Here is an 18,549-nt window from a genome sequence, read left to right as displayed (position 1 = left end):
CGAGTCCACATGTCAAGATGTGATCCAAAGTACCACCTCGTGAGTGCGTAGATCCACCAGTGTCCCAGCGAGTCAGTTGATTTCGACGAATGTACTGCAGAAGTTGATTCCCATTGCGGTTCACAGTGCCAGCAAGATCTCCCAAGCTTGAATGACGGGCGTTAAAATCTCCCATGTAAACCATACCACAGAGAGTGGGAACTGGAAGCGTGGCTGTATTTATCCTGCCTGGTGCAGCATATACGTTGCATAGTCGTATGGTGCCTCCGCCAACAGTAATCTCAAATAGTTGAAATGTTGTATCTTCATCCACAGAGTTTGGGAGAAGTCTATGCTGGATAGAAGTGTGTATATAGGTAATGAGGCCATGTCTTACTAAATGGACGTAGGACACATAGCCAGTGAGTGAGGGGGCTTCTTCCCTGGGCTGAGCATTACCAACATAAGCTTCCTGAATTAGAATAACGTCTGGGTGGTGACTATGTACAAATCCCTTGAGTGCAGAAAGTTTTGCCCAGTTTGTAATACCACAGGCATTCCATGAGATGACATGAAGCTTAACTTGATTATCGGACATGTTTCTTTGAGGATCGGTGACCAGATGAGGAGGCAGTAGTGACGCGGGCATGAATGGGTGGCGCATCACATGGTAAAGGTCCTCCATGGGGGTTAGTAACACTCTCAAGACGTGTAGCAAGTGAGTCAAGTTTCTCGGTAAGTGAAGTGACTGATGTGATAACAGCCTGTTGAGCTTCAACGAGGGACTGTAGCGTGATGTTTTTAGTAGCAAATTTAGAAGTCAGGTTGTCAAAGGAGGCTACAAGACTATCGATGCGAGTGTCCATTCTCTCTAAACGAGATTCAATGGCTTCAAAACGTGATGTAAAGGGAGTCACACCGAGAATTGAGGACCTCTACAGCGTTACGAAGTGTAGACACTTGCGAGGAAGCAGCAACAGTGGGTGGGATTGATGGCAGTGGCAGTGGTTGTGCAACGTGCTGGTTCGATGCAGTGCGTGATCGTCTGGCACAGCCATGCCATACGTTGACTCCAGACTCTTCACATCTCGGGCATTTCCAATGCGAGGTGTCCGTGCAGGCAGAGGTAGCGAGTTTGATGCTGAAGCCGAGGCAGTGTCAACCAGTGTGGGTGGTACAGGGTGGCAATGAGGGCAGGTCCGACTGTCATGCTCAGCAGCACAAAACGCACACTTTTCAGAGGCAGCACAGTATCGTGAGATGTGACCAATACCCCAGCATTTGAAACACGATGGCTTTTCATCCGGCATTCTGCGCAGTTCACATGATGGTAGACAAGGGAGGAAGGAGAAGTTAACTTGAGGCGGGGGTGGGTCTAAGTGCCTCAAGTGATAACAAGACGATTAATGGGCTTCCCATCCTGTATGAAAACGTGCAGTGTATACCCCCGTCAGTTCCTTAGCTAATGAAGGGTCTACGTCCACAGGATATCGAGTGATGAGATATGTAGGAACTTACGGGCCTGTCTACAGCATCCTGAACATCTAACACCAGTGACAGGACCTCACCACCCTTGACCTATCTATGATATCCAGGCGACGTCTTGATATGTATACAAAACGAGAAGTGACTGAAGACATTTTAACTTCAGCCAACTCCGATCAAGGCTGAATATCTTGGTAACCTCCGAGAGCCAGTGAAGCTTCACATTAACCCCCGGATTCTCCTAAATGAAGCTTTACGTATTCAGCCCGGGGAGCAAAAGCAGGAGAACAGGTTTTGTAGCCATGGTTTGTACACTCTGAATAGCTGGTCGAGGCAGGGAACGATTTATGGCTTCATTTTGAGGAGATAAGGCATCACACTTGGTAGTTTTAGCAGCGGGAGTTGATGGTTCATTACTGCTATCAGAATCATGTTCCATACATCGTTTGTTGGAGACAGGGGTGCGTTCCATCAGAGTAGGGGCTGCACCAGCAGGGGCCAATTTCTGAGATTCAGTAGAGATAAGTCGTGGCCAGTGTTCCTGTCTCTGGTAATCTTCAACCATATCATTATCATCACTTAAAGCAAGATCGTCTTCAACATCAGCAAGAGTACCAGGTCCTGAAAATTCCATAATGATGTTCAACTGGTGTATTGGCAACGCCTGTATCTGAGTTGGTATCTCTGGTACAGTGACGTAGCCATGACGAGGATACACACGTCACACGCTGCACTGCGCATGCGCAGTTTAAAAATTTTGAACGTAGAGGTATGGCCCAGCAAACGAGATTTTTACTCAGAAATAAAGTCTAAGTTCAAAACCTTTTAAGCACACTAATGTCACAGCACTGATCACTGGGCCTCACTGCAGCTTTCAGCCAATTCTAGGTAACAATAGCTCTTAATATCTCTCAATAATCGAGAAAGTTTGCAGAGCATTCAAAAGCGGGTGTTGACAAACAAAACGTCCGAGCCCGCCGAGAGAGAGAGAGAGAGAAACAGAGAGAGAGAGAGAGAGAGAGAGAGAGAGAGAGAGAGAGAGAGCACACGAGGTATTTGAAAAAAATAGATTTGCAAGTCCTTATTTTAAGAAATAATTAAAAAGTAGCCTAAACTAAATTGAGAGAAACAGACGCTACAATGAAGATACAAATGTACAAGAAATAGAGATGTGGTTCATATCCATAATGACATAAGACGATGTTTAAAACCTTGCCTCACCTAAACAGGATTATCTCAGGTACAGAATTATCCAAACGGAAATACCAAAGATTTGACAACTGATTCCTCATATCCCTTAGCTAGTATTTCAAAGCCCTTTCGAAGATCTCATACAGATAATGGTAAAACGCATTTAGACATGGATATAAATGGATGATATTCATATCTGTAACTTGTAAGGAGTTACTATATATCACGTATTTCCTCTATGGTTATATATATATATATATATATATATATATATATATATATATATATATATATATATATATATGTATGTATGTATGTATGTATATGTGTATAGATGTGTGTGTATTAATGGAAATTTGCAGTTATATTGATTAGAGAAAGTCTAGTGTACGACTTACTTTCATATATATATATATATATATATATATATATATATATATATATATATATATATATATATATATATATTGTGTGTGTTTGTTTGTATGTGTTGTGGGTGTGCATACTCGGATCAGTAATAATTTGATTCATATCTGCCAAGCAGTGATAACAGCTAGTGTTTGAGAGTTATAGGAGCAATGGATTTTCATACGACTAAAGTGTACACTTTATGGCATTCCCCAATCAAGATTACCTCGTGGATCTTCTTTGACAGAAACCAATCTAACACCATGGTTTCCATGTATATCTTCTTCCAAAATACTAACTGAAAACTGAATGGTAATATGTATGTATGTATGTATATGTATATGTATATGTATATGTATATATATATATATATATATATATATATATATATATTTTTCCTGGCAATCTAGTTTGAAATATTCTCTGTGAGACAGGTAGCAATAATTTCAGATAATTTAGCCTTGTGATTCCGACTTCGTGGGGGCCAGGGAAACATAAAACAAGAGGAAAAAGGGGAATTTCATATGAGCGTAAGGCTCTTATTACTGAAGGAAAATATTACGTAAACACGTGGGCAAACTTACAGGCGTGTATTTACATAAATAACATTAGTACGGGAAAGAGGAATGCAAGTAGAATATTGATCCTGAAGGGGATTCCTACAGGATGAGTGAAACTGGGGGGATTCCAGACACAGTCCAAGAAGATTCCACGGTATAGGGTCCCTCTGAAATGAGAGATATGCACATTATACGCCAGTAATGAAAACAGACAAAAGAATAATGAATTCGAAGCTGCACTGAGGGTACCAAGGGGCTTCGATGAATTAATAATGGCTTAGCACTGCCGACACTCGAGGAGCACGGACACTTGACAAGAGATTCGGTGATTACTGGCACTCAAATTAAGTAAATGTTACGAGGAAAAGCGTGACTGAATGGATGTCTTTACAGAGCACTTTACCGTAAGGCAGATTTGGTTCCAGCGCAGAAGGCGGTCCGTAGATGACTTGCGATTTCCGATTGCGATTGCGATCTTCCACGTGGAAGGATGCAGGGGCTTCTACGTAAAGGGCAAGGCGTTGGGAACTACACGAAACACCAAGCAAATGGAGTGGATCATCGGTCCGGCCAGCCTCGAAGGGAACACGTGGTTGGCGGGTGGAGTGCACGAGGGAAAGTATACTTTGAAAGGCCACGTGGTTAGGAGCTAAGGGCATTGTTGGGCCAGGGAATGGCGGTGGTTTGGGGTCTTCCCCACACCATCTTGTCCAGCGCGCATCTGAGAGCGAGCCTTGGTCTGTTTGTCGCTTTTATCTCCTCCTATGGGCCAGGGGGGCACGTCCAGCACATAGGGAGTTGAGTCATGTTCAGCTGATGCCCGCAGGGGGGTTTTGCCTGTAAAAGGGCAGCCAGACTTATTCACTTTTGCCTCAAAAATCAGAAATTATCTACTTAAGCCCTCTAACTTGAAACACCCAGTATTTATATATATATATATATATATATATATATATATATATATATATATATATATATATATATATATATATATATATAAAAATATACTGGTGTTTCCAAATTAGAGGGCCCCCTCCACAGAACAAATGGAAATTTATGAAGTTTTCTGCTATAGCCTATCTCTAAGTACATTATTTTAAGTTTCTACTAAGCTAATTTTCATTTTACATTTCTTGTATTTTCAGACTGAGTGACGGAGTTAGATACAGCCATGGCTAACACCTTGGAGGAAATCAGATGGATTGACCGAATCCGGGCTATAACCTTCAGAGAGGCCAGGGATGCTGGCGCATCCTTCATTTCACGTTCCTGGATAGCTAAATACATTAAAAGAGATGAATCCTTTGTTAAAAGAAACTGGAACAAAAATCCATATGACTGTCATCGCAAAAAGAGTGAGAATCTTGGAAGGATTGAAGTCCTTTCTCAGGAGTCAAAAAACATCATAGCTGAGGCAGTGGGTAGACCAAGAAAGTCTTTATGTAAATTGGTGCTTGAACTAGAAACAAAAAGGGGAAGGAAGAGAAGTTATAGTGCTGTATATCGTGAGTTGAAAAAATCTGGTATCAAGCCATTTCATGTTATCAGCAAGCCCAACATCACTCAGCAACAGAGAGAAGACCGTGCATGGTTTTGTGGTTCATTTCTTAAAGATTGGGATGAAGCTGACTTTCTCCATGTTGCGGCATCAGATGAATTCTTCATTTACACAGTCAGGAAGCCAAATCATAAAAATGACATCATTTGGGCTGCAAAGTTGGATGATATCAGCGATGACGTGCGCTATCGCCAAGTTGTGAAATTTCCTGAATGTTTGGTTAATGGGGATCATCAAAGAAAAAGGACAGTCATGTAATGGTGAATACTTCAGAGAAACTGTGCTTGCTGGTGGAGTATTTCCTTTCCTCAAAGATCCTGAAAATGCGTTATCTGTTGAAGAAGTCACATTTTTGCATGATAAGGCACCATGTTTCAAAGCTCTTCAGACACAGCTGCTTTGAAAAAGTGGTATCGATTTCTTCTCGTCAAGTGAATTTCCAGGTAGCTCCCCTGACCTTAATGTGTGTGAAAACATTAGTAGTATCTTAAATGATCATGTTGAAGTGCGCATAGTGAACTATGATGGTATACCAAGCCTTGACGACCTGAGAAGAGAGGTGACCAAAGTGCTCAGGGAAATGGAGTTTGAGTCTCAGCTTTTTTTTGCGATTTGTTGAAATCATACCCCTCAAGAATGCAGGCTGTGGTACAGGCAGATGGAGGCCACACAAAATATTAAATACTCAGAGAGAAACTTAAATAAATACCTGTTCTGAATTACTTTTGTTTTTGTCCATATCAATTTTAGTTTATGCTGTAGAGGGGCCTCTAATTTCAAAACACCCTATATATATATATATATATATATATATATATATATATATATATATATATATATATATATATATATATATATATATATATATATATATATATATATATATATATATATATATATATTATATATATATATATATATATATATATATATATATATATATATATATACATATATATATATATATAATATATATATATATATATATATATATATATATATATATATATATATATATATATATATATATATATATATATATATATATATATATATATATATATGGTTGTAATCACCTTACAATGTAGTATGCAAAGAGTATATATAATATTTTTATATAATATTTCCTTATTGATTTACAGAAAAAAACTGTAAATTTATTAATCTCTAGCTGCCTGTTCTTCAACTATTTTGGGTTATAGTACTATAGAGAGAGAGAGAGAGAGAGAGAGAGAGAGAGAGAGAGAGAGAGAGAGAGAGAGAGAGAGAGAGAGATATTCCACATACGGATGAAATTATTATTACATCAACAACAAGTATGCATATTTTTATTTAATATAACGTGATTGTATATGTGAATGTTTATACTGTGACATGAATACTGCATATATATATATATATATATATATATATATATATATATATATATATATATATATATATATATATATATATATAACTATATCAATACAGAAAAAGACATATATATATATATTTTACATAGACAGAAATATCAACCAGGCAACAATGAAAAATAAAAAAACTTAACAATATATATTACACAAAGAACTGAAATTGAACACAACAAATTTTCCTTATTTCTTGTTGTGTATTTTGTTTAAATGAATAGTCAGATTTAAAGCTAAACTAATTCCTAACAAAGCTTTTGGGTAATCAAAATGAATATTCTCGTTTTTATACTAAAGGAAGAAGGAAGTAATATGTTTGACTTTTTCCATAGCTTGATAAAATCTAATTTGATAAGAATAAAAGAATTATATCGTGTTGCATTACTATTATATAAAAACCCCATAGGTAATAAAAATAAAGAAAAAATAAAATAAAATAATAAAATAAACAAAAACAAGGCAGAGGTCGTCTGCTTTACGTCCAGGTGCACTGACCACGTTTCCCATCTCTGACTGGGCTGTGTCAATTGTCCACAAAATTGACAATCAGTTTAACTTGAACCAATTTATTTTATATCTTCCAAAAATGCAGCTGGGAGACAAATTGTATGGAGACTTCATTGAAAACAATGAATGATATTATAATAAATTCATTATGTTGGTCCTTGGAGAAGTCCAAACAGAAGCCGAAGGAGTGCAAGTTTCAACACATAGAGATACAAGAATTGACTGCATTTGTTCTCATGCTACCCAAAATTACAATTTGGCAACTAATATAAAGAGCTCAAAAATCCACTATATTCAGCATCGCCAACACTGGCTAAAAACAAAATCTCTGATTTCAAAACTGGAATTATACTTCTTCATATTAATATAAAATGAAAGCAATTCATTATTTTGAAAAAAACACTGTTAAACCAACAGGATTTATTCAATACCCACATAATAACATGGAAATTTACCTAGCGATCTATGCAAAAAAACAGTGCAGTTAGAGAGATTTAGATAAAGATTTTTTCCTTTCAGTTAAGTAAAATAAACAGACAAACACAGTTGTGTTTTCTTTCCAATTTGTAATTACTAACATAATAAATTTGATAAGAATAAAAGAATTATATCCTTTCATATCTATTTATAAAAACCCATATATATAAAATAAAGAAAAAATAAATAAAATAATAAAATAAACAAAAAGAAGGCAGAGGTCGTCTGCTTATCCATACTATATATATATATCGTTCGACAATATAGTTGAACCAATTTATTTTATATCTTCCAAAAAATGTGGTGCTTGTATGTTTTCATTGAAAACCATAAATGATATTATAATAAACATTTTTTACCATTGAAATGATATTGACTGCATTTGAAATTACAATTTGCAATTAGCCTCAACTGTTTCAGCATCATGGCTATGACATATGTTAAGAAATACTTTTATTCTGAAACCACTGACAGGATTTCAATGCTCCATTTCCTACCGAGTCTATGAAAAAAACTGAGAGCTTTAAATAAAGACTTTTTCTTTTCAGTTAAGTAGCTAAACAAAAACACAGTGCAAATTACTAACATTAAAGCTATCAAATGTCATTTAATTTCCAGTTCAATCTACTTCAGAAATAATGCTGAAGGGAATTATAGTTGATTTGAGTGGTGTTTTCCATGTCACCTCATGCAGGATTTCCTCCGGAGTGACTGAGAGCTTAAAAATGCTACAACCAGTGAGAACCAATGAGAACCAATGACGTTCAGTGACGCCCAAGACCACTCAGGTGGTCTAGGGTCTTACTGAATGTCGTTGGTTCTGTTTGGCAGTTTGATCCCGTAAGGTGTCAAACCACTTACCAGTTATAATACCCCTTGGTATTACTTCCAAGGTAGAGTGAACTGGATATTAAACGACATTTGTAGCTTAATGTTTGTGTACACAAAATCATGGTGATGTGATAAAAATTCATATATGAAAAGTTTATAGGCCACAAGTATTTTATGAATTACAATACACAGTAGATGTTTAATTAATAAGTGTCGCGAAAGACATTCTGAAGAACCTTGAGAGGATGATTAGCTGTTTTGTGACTTGTTTCCTAATTGAGTAAAGCTGTTACATCAGGTATTCTCAAGATGTGGAAACTCGCCACAAGACTTCATGGGTGCATTTGCCGGAAATGTCCAGGTTCTGGTAAATGCGTTAGCATATGTGTTTCTTTTGGGCGGAGTCCCAGGGTGTGAAGGGATTAGTTGTCGGAAAAATGATCATTCGAAGACCAACACTGAACATTATTAAAAGTCTTCATTGAAGACTCTGTTGTTCGAGACCTGTCAACTAAGACTGTGAACATTGCTGTTTGGAGGTAGGAACCACTTTTGATTTCCCAAACTGTAGATTTTTTCTTTCATTTATATATGTTTCTTGTGTCAAGCATTTATTATATTGTGTGTACTTTATAAATAACATGGGAGGAATTCACATATCTTTAGTTTTATGCATTTTGTTTAATAAGAGTTTTATTTGACTTCTTCAGATGTTTCACTGAGAAAGAGGTTAAAGATGTACTCATTGGGAATGTACTGGACTCTGACTTATTTTGACCTATTGTGAGATAACAAGATAAAGACAATACTTAGTTAAACACGATGGACTGTAATATGATTGATCTTTTGGTGAACATAAATATTTCCATTTCATTACATCTCTTGTTTCTGACAATCCAGTTATGTTAGATTATTGTCATGTAACGATATATGAATAACATAAATATAAGAGAGAGAAAAAGAACTGAGAAGAGAACCAGTGATATATATATATATATATATATATATATATATATATATATATATGTGTGTGTGTGTGTGTGTGTGTGTGTGTGTGTGTGTGTGTGTATTATTATAAGGTATTATAATATGTATAACCATTTTATAAGTCTGTGAAAATTTTGATTTTTTGCTTACAAGATTCATCATTTGTTGTGAAGACGTGATTTTAACATGCTTTTTCTTACAGATAAGTTATATACCATGTAAACTTATGATTCTGTACAATATTTTTTCCTTTGTTTAATGTTTGAAGTTGTATTGTGAGATGCTTATCACGTCACCACATCCTGTCTGCCAAGAGAGAGAGAATAAAGACTAGCTTCCATGTTTACCCAGGTGTTTAAGGAAAAAGAATTCACTTATGTTATCGTGACGAGCTGTCACCCAGTCAGTGAGTTTCCTGTTATATCTTTGGTTCTGTATACTTATTCCATCGTTATTAACTCTGCCTATGCCTATTCTGTTTGTAATCTGAGAAAGAGAGAAAGAGGAACAGCAGATAAGTGGTGTTGCTTTGTGTCTAATGTTTACCTAGCTGCGTCAGGCTGACAAAAGGTTTGGTAAGTCCTGAACAGGAAATGTCCATCTTGTAGATAAGGATATCACCTTCGAAGCTCACCCGTTTGTATTTGTATACTTTGTATACGTGTGTGTATGTGTATTCATACATGTGTATGCTGTGTGAACACTCTATGTATATTCTTGAGTATTCTGAAAGGGCCTACGAGAGTTAAAAGCCAGTGTTTCCTAAAGGCACCAGTAGTCTGCTAGAAAGAGGCCTCAGCGAAACATCTGCCTCTCTCTCTCTCTCTCTCTCTCTCTCTCTCTCTCTCTCTCTCTCTCTTGATAATCCCATTATATATAAAGGGAATAACAGAAGGATATCTGTTGTAAAAGCTCTGTTAAACTCACCCCAGGAGTGTGTTAATTTTGTAGAAGGTGATCAGGAATATTATTTTGTGCAAGTTTTGAGGAGGAGATGTAATGGTGTAATAATTACAAAAGGTAATGTGGTGACTATTGAGTTTTGTTAAGTGATATTCTTGGTAAAAGAGAATTGTTGTTTTTGCATAAGTCTTAGAAAGACGTGAGTTTAACTTTTCTTTTTACAGGGAAAAGTTATTGTGAAAGATTGATATAATCTTTAAGCACATTTTTGGTGATTGTTGTATTTCCATTTTTTGCATATCGCATTCTTATATGTCTGTGCTGTCACATTATTATGATTTTATTGTTACTGTGTTTTGCTGGTGATTTCTTAGCATTTTGTTAGTGCCTACCTGTTATAGGGATTTTGGAGAATGTTATGTGGATTCCAATCAGTAATATTTTGGTGACTGTTTGTAATGGTTAAATCAGGTAAACACTTGGCACTTAAGTGATAGTTAATAGTTTGATTCTTACCTAACCAGATTGTTTTCTTGATAAATTAAAGTTTTGTGAATTAAGCTTGATTAAGAAATACTTAACTCTTACACTGTTGTCAATTAATGGTAAATCTTTTGAGATTGTGAACTTTACATATAACTTTTGAACTTAGAAATAAACCTGTTTGTTTAAAGTTTTAAAACATAGCGTTTCATTTTGATCACCAGTACTTACAGACATTAATGAGTGTGTACAAGGTAAGTGATGTATCTGTTTGTTCACCTGAGACTTATCTAGGTATAATAGAACCAGAGAGACAGCTACAGTGCTGGTTGAAGATAACCCATATTCCACTAATCTGGATATAACTTAATAATTGTTACCTCATCCATAACTTGATAAAGTTACATTGATTTCCTCAAGTGATAAATAAGTTTATGGGATCATTGTACCTTTAGTGATTCAGTCAAACTCTTTGTTATGAGGTTTCAAGTATCTGGTCGATGTGAGGTAACTTTTGGTATTATCATTTGCACGACAGATTTGTTGGCCTATTTGTGTAATAACCAGGTGCTTGATCACTTCATAACAATATATATACACATATATATATATATATATATATATATATATATATATATATATATATATATATATATATATATATATATATAGAGAGAGAGAGAGAGAGAGAGAGAGAGAGAGAGAGAGAGAGAGAGAGAGAGAGAGAATAGTGAAACAGGATGTGTTATGCTCGTGTAGTCAAAACACTGGCGCAAGTTTAATCTACTGAAACCGTTAAAGGAATTTTTAAACGTCTTACCTGTGAGCTTACCTGTTAACTCTCGCCGGAAACCAAGACTTCCGGTGACGTCATAAGTACCCTCCTTCGTATGAGGGTTTAATTCAACTAATCCACCCAAAAGGATTTTGTTAGATAAGCCCCAACCAATTAGGACCGCTCATAAGGGCAGGATAGAAGCTATTGCCCGCCTATTGTGGGATGGGTATTTCGTTTGAAAAAGCCTTCAAAAGAGAAGGAAGAGAAGGAGAGAACAGAGAAGAACAGAGAGAAGCAGAAAGAAGATTGAAGAGCCTTAGTGGAGTGAGGTCGTAGCTTCACCAGTTGTGGGTTGAGGAGAAGCAAGGCTCACACTTCGATTTGTATTCATACTGCTTAACTTGTATATATATCTCACTTGTATATGTACAGTGTTATTTTTAATTAGTGTGTTAATGAAGTAAGAAAGCTGCAATGTGTCTTCTTAAATCCTCCTGGGACTCAAATACTACTATAACAACAAAGCCAGAAACGATAAAGCATCTATAAAAGACAATAATAAACTTCTTTTCGTGGGCAATGAATAAATAAATCGTAACAAGTTGAAGGTAGTAAAGAAACATCACATAAAAAGGTGACATAAGCATAACATTACAAAATGGTGCCAGTTATAGTGGATCCGAGAAGATATAACAGTGCAGTGTGAACAAACGAACAATTAGCCTACACACTCAAGAATTTAAAAACAGAGTGAAGTGAATCATAACATCGGCGAAAACATTCCCCACTACAAACACTGACGGCTGAAACAGAATGAAGGAAATAACAGGTGACGAAGTGAATCAACAAATCAACAAGCAAAACTCAAGAATTTAAAAACATCCCACCACTGCCACCATTTTGTAATTTTATATCTATCTCACTTGTACAGTATATGTACAGTGTTAAGTAGTATGAATACAAATCGAAGTGTGAGCCTTGTTTCTTCTCAACCCACAACTGGTGAAGCTACGACCTCACTCCACTAAGGCTCTTCAATCTTCTGTCTGCTTCTCTCTGTTCTTCTCTGTTCTCTCCTTCTCTTCCTTCTCTTTTGAAGGCTTTTTCAAACGAAATGCCCATCCCACAATAGGCGGGCAATAGCATCTGTCCTGCCCTTATTAGCAGTCCTAATTGGTTGGGGCTTACCTAATGACGTCCTTTTGGGTGGATTAGTTGAATTAAACCCTCCTATAAAGGAGGGTACTTATGACGTCACTGGAAGAATTGGTTTCTGGCAAGAGTTAACAGGTAAGCTCACAGGTAAGACGTTTAAAAATTCCTTTAACAATTTCAGTAGATTAAACTCGTGCCAGTGGTTTGACTACACGAGCATAACACATCTTGTTTCGTTATTCTCTCTCTCTCTCTCTCTCTCTCTCTCTCTCTCTCTCTGTTTGTTTCATTATTATTCCATTCTCTCTGTCACAGTGTGTTTATATATTTGTTTATTATTTATGTTGTTACTATATTTACATCATAATAAGTAATGTTTGTATGTATATAGCGATTTCCGAGTTAAAGACCCAACTGTAATTACCAACGAATTCTTGTTACAGTAATGAAGATTGGTTGTTTTAACTTGTTTTAGACAGTTGTTTAAGTACTGTTTGTCTCTCTTCCGAGGTGAAATAGGAATCAGCAGAAATAACTCAGCAGTTCATTCGTGGTGCTGTTTTGCGGAAGAGCTCGAGATCCCTGCCACCTTGGATTTTATACATCAGCCCTACTTGAAAGTGCTCTTCGTCGGTGTTGGTTGTTTATCGGCACCGAAGTATTGGTGTTTGGTGTTTTGAGTTAAATGATGTGCACTGATCGCTGTGATCGAGAGGAAGTGTTTATTGGCTGGTCGAAGGCACGAAAGCATGTTTGAGGGTTGTGGCCTTATGCAAAAGGGATAAGTGACCGTCCGCACGACAGTATCCACGAGTGTACTCGGTATCTTTCCTTGTATTTTGGTTATTATTAAATAAGATACCTATTGCTATTATATATATTATTAAATAAGATACCTATTGCTTATATATTGTAAAATCAGATTACAATCATTTTTCTATTTTTGTTACGTACGTAAATTTATTGGTACTTGTGTTATGAAAGTTGTGAAAGTCATTATTGATGAAATGAAGGCCGTTTTTACTTATTGATATTTGTTTGTCATTTATTATATTCACTTGACTGTTCCATATTATTCACTTTTATTATCAATTATATGTTAGATATCTTTTTGCTAAATGTTATAATTAAAACTTAAAAACCCTTATACTTGTTTATCACCACTTCGTCTACATCTTTTAAAAGACTAAAAGAACCTTCAAGTGCTATTGCATGGCTTGTGTTTAATAGACAGTGGTTTAAAAAGATAAATTAATTAGTAATCTGAAAATAGTACTTGTGACATTAATGGCGACCTAAAACGTGCCAGGTCACGATTTTAATCATTTTTACTTTGTAGATTTATACAGTGGTTTAAAATCAAGATAAATTGTGTTAAAATTGAGTAATCTGAAAATCATTGTCTCTAATTATGTCTGGATCCATAAATCAGCAGTAACCTTTACCTGCTCGTTTCTTTGACACCTTAAATTATGTCAGCTCTCTCTTGGCAAAGAGCTTGGTTATGAAGGCGAAGAACTTAGAAGATTTGTAAGTGATGAACAAAGTGCTTTAAGGGATATTAGAGATAAGGAACGAGTATTAGAACGTGAAAAACTAGAAGCTGCTCGTGAGGAAAGAGAAAGGGAACGTGAGGAAAGAGAAAGGGAACGTGAGGAAAGAGAAAAAGAGCGTGAATATGACCGTGAAAAAAGTGAGAGAGATAGAGCTCATGAGCTTCATTTGTATAATATACAAGAATCTTTGCAAAAACAGGAGATTGAGAAATTGAAACTGCAAAAAGAAATCAATGACTCGCCAGTTAATACCGGAGGTTCCGACACTGAAGGTAACCAGGTAAGAGTAAAAGTTAAAGGTCCTTCTATTCCTGATTTTGATGAAAACAAAGATGATATTGATGCATATCTTAGGAGGTTTGAAGTTCTTGCTAGTGCAGCCAAGTGGCTTAAAGAGGATTGGGCTATAATTCTAAGTTCACATTTAAAGGGTGCAGCTTTGGAAGTTTACGTTAGACTTTCACCTGAGGATGCTTTGGATTATAATAAAGTTTCTGAATCACTTATGAAAAGATTTGATTGTACTGAGGAAGGTTTCAGAGTAAAGTTTCGGTCAGTTAAACCTCAGAAGAATGAGCTAGTTGAACAGTTTGTATCTAGATTGAGACATCTCTTAAAGAGGTGGATTGAAATGTCAAAGTGTGAAATGACATGTGAAGGTTTAACTGATTTATTTCTTATGGAGCAATTTTTGCAGAGTTGTGGCAGGCAGTTGCAGGTACATCTGAGAGAGCGATTACCATTATCGCTTAACAAAATGATTGAATTAGCAGAAAGTTATGTTCAAGCTCATGGAGGTTTATTTCATAATTCTAAATATTTTTCTACAGTACGTAGTGACAGAGTTGACTTATCCGGGGAAGCGGTTTCTGAGCAGACGGCTAAACCCATTAGATATCCACCCTCTATTAAGTGTTATAAATGTGGACAAGTGGGTCATAAGGCTTCTAATTGTCTAGTACATGCAAAAGGATCCAAGAAAAATGGTCATGCTGCAGCAGGAGAAGTTGTTTATTGGACCAGAAAGGGCCATAAAGGAAATTTTAAAGATCCTGTTGCGGATATAAATAATAAAGTGTTTAAAAATGATCACACTGAGTTGGCCAGTGTTGCTTCTGATATGCCTGTCGAGGAGGGTATTTTATACGGAAACCCAGTAAAAGTTTTGAGGGACACTGGTTGTACAACTGTCGTAGCCAGAAAAGACTTGGTGCCTGTTGAATGTTTTACTGGTAAGAGCAGTAGGATTAGATATATGAACAAGAATATAGTAGAAACTTATCCTTTGGCTGAAATTTACATTCAATCACCATTTTTTACGGGTACTACCCTTGCTGTGTGCATGGAGGACCCTCTTTATGATCTCATTATAGGCAACATCCCTGGAACAACAAGGTTGGAGGAACCCATATCCGGCGCTGTATTAACGAGAGCTGGAGCAAAGAAATCTAAATCTACATTCCAAAAGCTGAAAACGTCAGACTCCAAGATTTCTTGGGACATGGATTCAAAGGAAATCAAGAAAGAGCAAGAAGAGGATCCAAGCTTAAGAGCTCTGCGAGATGATGCAAGAACTGGTAAAGCTATTACTAGAGATGGAAAAGGTAAGGCAGTTTTTGAGAGAGGATTGTTGTTCAGAATATATTCAGACCGAGGTATTGAACACAAGCAACTAGTATTGCCGTTTAAGCTTCGAGAGGGCGTGATGAGCATGGCACATGAAGGAATACTTGGAGGTCATTTGGGTGCTGAGAAGACCTTAGGTAGAATAAGGCAGGAATTTTACTGGCCCGGTATTGGGGCAGCAGTAAAGAGATTCTGTCTGTCGTGTGACATTTGTCAGAAAACTTATCCTAGAGGAAAAGTTGGGAAGGTACCTTTGGGAGAGGTACCGCTCATTGACACTCCTTTTAAACGTGTAGCTGTTGACTTGATAGGACCTATTTTGCCAAGAAGTAGTTCTGGTAACAAATATATACTGACCATGGTTGATTATGCAACCAGATACCCTGAAGCCATAGTCTTACCATCTATCGAAACGGAGCGTGTAGCTGATGCCTTGTTGAGTTTCTTTTCCAGAGTCGGGGTTCTTGAGGAAATGGTGACTGATAGAGGCAGTCAATTTACATCGCAAATGATGGACGAAGTTAGAGGTCTTTTGTCAATCAAGCATCTTCCTACGACCCCTTATCATGCGATGGTGAATGGTCTAGTTGAAAAGTTCAATGGAACTTTGAAATCTATGATTAAAAAGATGTGCGCTGAACAACCTACTACTTGGGATAGATACCTGCCGGCAGTTCTCTTTGCATACCGAGAGTCTCCACAAGCAAGCATGGGGTTTTCCCCTTTTGAATTATTATATGGGAGAACGGTGCGTGCCCCTTTAGCTATTCTGAGAGATTTGTGGGACAAGGAGAGAAAGATTAGAAGAAACTTGTAAGTTGGCCCAAGAAGAATTGAAGAAGTCGCAAGGTAAATATAAATTCTTTTATGATAAAAAGGCTAAAAATAGAACATTTAAAATTGGCAGTGAAGTTCTCTTACTATTACCAAAGGCTAATAATAAATTGTTACTTCAGTGGAAGGGTCCTTTTTCTGTTGTTGGCGTGAGGGGGAAGATGGATTATGAAATTCAAATAAATGGGAAAAGGAAACTTTATCATGCTAACATGCTTAAAGCTTACATTCCTAGAAATAAAAGTTCTGTAGAAGTTCTAGAAAGTGGAGCTACAATTGCAGTGATCGAGGAGGATCCACAGGAGGATTTCTCACCCCTACTAGTGCCTGATGCTGGACCTTCACCTACTTGGGAACAAACCAATCTGAATAAGGAATTGCAGGAAAATCAGAAGCAGAATCTGGAGGCTCTTCTTAGCCGCTACAGAGAGGTAATGTCGGACATTCCCGGGCGTACTCACGTGATCAAACACCAAATCAGGTTGGTAAGAGAAGAAATTGTTAAAGTAAAACCCTACAAAATTCCCTATGCTTTACGCAGAGATGTGAATTCAGAAATAGAATCTATGAAAGCTTTGGATATTATTGAGCCTTCAGTTCTCCATATTCAGCCCCTATGGTAGTGGTTTCGAAACCTGATAACTCAAAGCGAATTTGTCTAGACTTTAGAAGACTGAACACCTTAACTATTTTTGATAGTGAACCTATGTGTGACCCAGAGCAGATATTTGCCAGCTTAAGTGGAAGTATATATTTCTCTAAGATGGATTTATCCCGCGGATATTGGCAAATTCCTCTGGATGAGGATAGTAAACAGTATACTGCATTTCAAACAGATTTAGGACTGTACCAGTTTAAAGTGCTCCCATTTGGACTTGTGAATGCCCCAGCCACTTTCAATAAGATGATGAGAAGTTTATTTGCAGGTTTAGATGGTGTGAGTTTTTTTCTGGATGATCTGATAGTTCATTCCAAAACTTGGGAGGACCATGAGTAGACTAAAAAAATCTGGACTAACAGCTAAACCTACTAAATGTTTCTTTGGCATGTATTCAATTGAATATTTGGGACACGTTGTAGGCGAGAATAAAATGTGGCCTACTAAAGATAAAGTGGAGAAAATAGTTGGTGCAAAACATCCGAGGACCAAGAAGGAGTTACGTTCATTCTTGGGATTGTGCGGTTATTATCGCAAATTCATTCCAAATTACTCTACCATCGCGTCCGGTCTTACAGATCTCACCAAGAAAAATCAGCCTAATGACCTTTTGTGGAAGGAAATGCATGACCGGGCTTTTGTTTCTCTTAAGAACAAAATTGCTGGCGAACCTATTCTTTTACTTCCAGATTTGCAGGCTGAATTCGTATTACGAACTCTGGATTGGGTGCCATACTTCTGCAAGAAGTGGATGGAGTGAAGCGTCCGATTGCTTATGCAAGTAGAAAATTGCTACTGAGGGAAACTAAGTATGCTGCCGTGTAGAAGGAGTGCCTTGCCATAGTCTGGGGGATTCAGAAGTTCGGAGTCTATTTGTATGGAAGATCCTTCGTTCTGGAGACTGATCACAAGCCCTTGGCTTATCTTCAGACTGCTCGAGAATTAAATCCAAGATTAATGAGATGGTCATTGAGTTTACAACCATACCACTTCAATATAAGAGTTATAAAGGGTTCAGAGAATGTTGGAGCTGATTATTTGAGCAGATGTGAAACTGATATATAAGTTAAGTACAGAAAATTGTTATTTTCTTTTTTAAGGGGGGAGGTATTGTCACAGTGTGTTTATATATTTGTTTAGTATTTATGTTGTTACTATATTTAC

At 36.9% G+C, this 18,549-nt stretch overlaps 2 protein-coding genes and 1 pseudogene across 2 annotated transcripts; 2 read left to right on the top strand and 1 right to left on the bottom strand.

Annotated features, from left to right (window-relative positions):
- Positions 1-220: 220 nt before the first annotated feature.
- LOC136843658 (uncharacterized) lies at positions 221-2,098 on the bottom strand (annotated as a pseudogene).
- Positions 2,099-2,167: 69 nt separating this feature from the next.
- On the top strand, positions 2,168-16,710 carry LOC136843653 (uncharacterized). Its single transcript, XM_067112202.1, has 2 exons — positions 2,168-2,233; positions 14,191-16,710. Exons 1-2 carry the CDS (start codon positions 2,168-2,170, stop codon positions 16,708-16,710), a joined length of 2,586 nt encoding a protein of 861 aa, XP_066968303.1.
- Positions 16,711-17,490: 780 nt separating this feature from the next.
- Positions 17,491-18,145, top strand: LOC136843647 (uncharacterized). The gene is made up of 2 exons (XM_067112191.1): positions 17,491-17,662; positions 17,808-18,145. The coding sequence occupies exons 1-2, from the start codon at positions 17,491-17,493 to the stop codon at positions 18,143-18,145; spliced, it is 510 nt and encodes a 169-aa protein (XP_066968292.1).
- Positions 18,146-18,549: the final 404 nt, after the last annotated feature.

Source organism: Macrobrachium rosenbergii, chromosome 2 (assembly GCF_040412425.1).
Source record: "Macrobrachium rosenbergii isolate ZJJX-2024 chromosome 2, ASM4041242v1, whole genome shotgun sequence".
Lineage (NCBI taxonomy): Eukaryota > Metazoa > Arthropoda > Malacostraca > Decapoda > Palaemonidae > Macrobrachium > Macrobrachium rosenbergii.
Note: the sequence above shows the minus strand (reverse complement) of the source record. Positions and strands in the feature narration are given on the sequence as shown.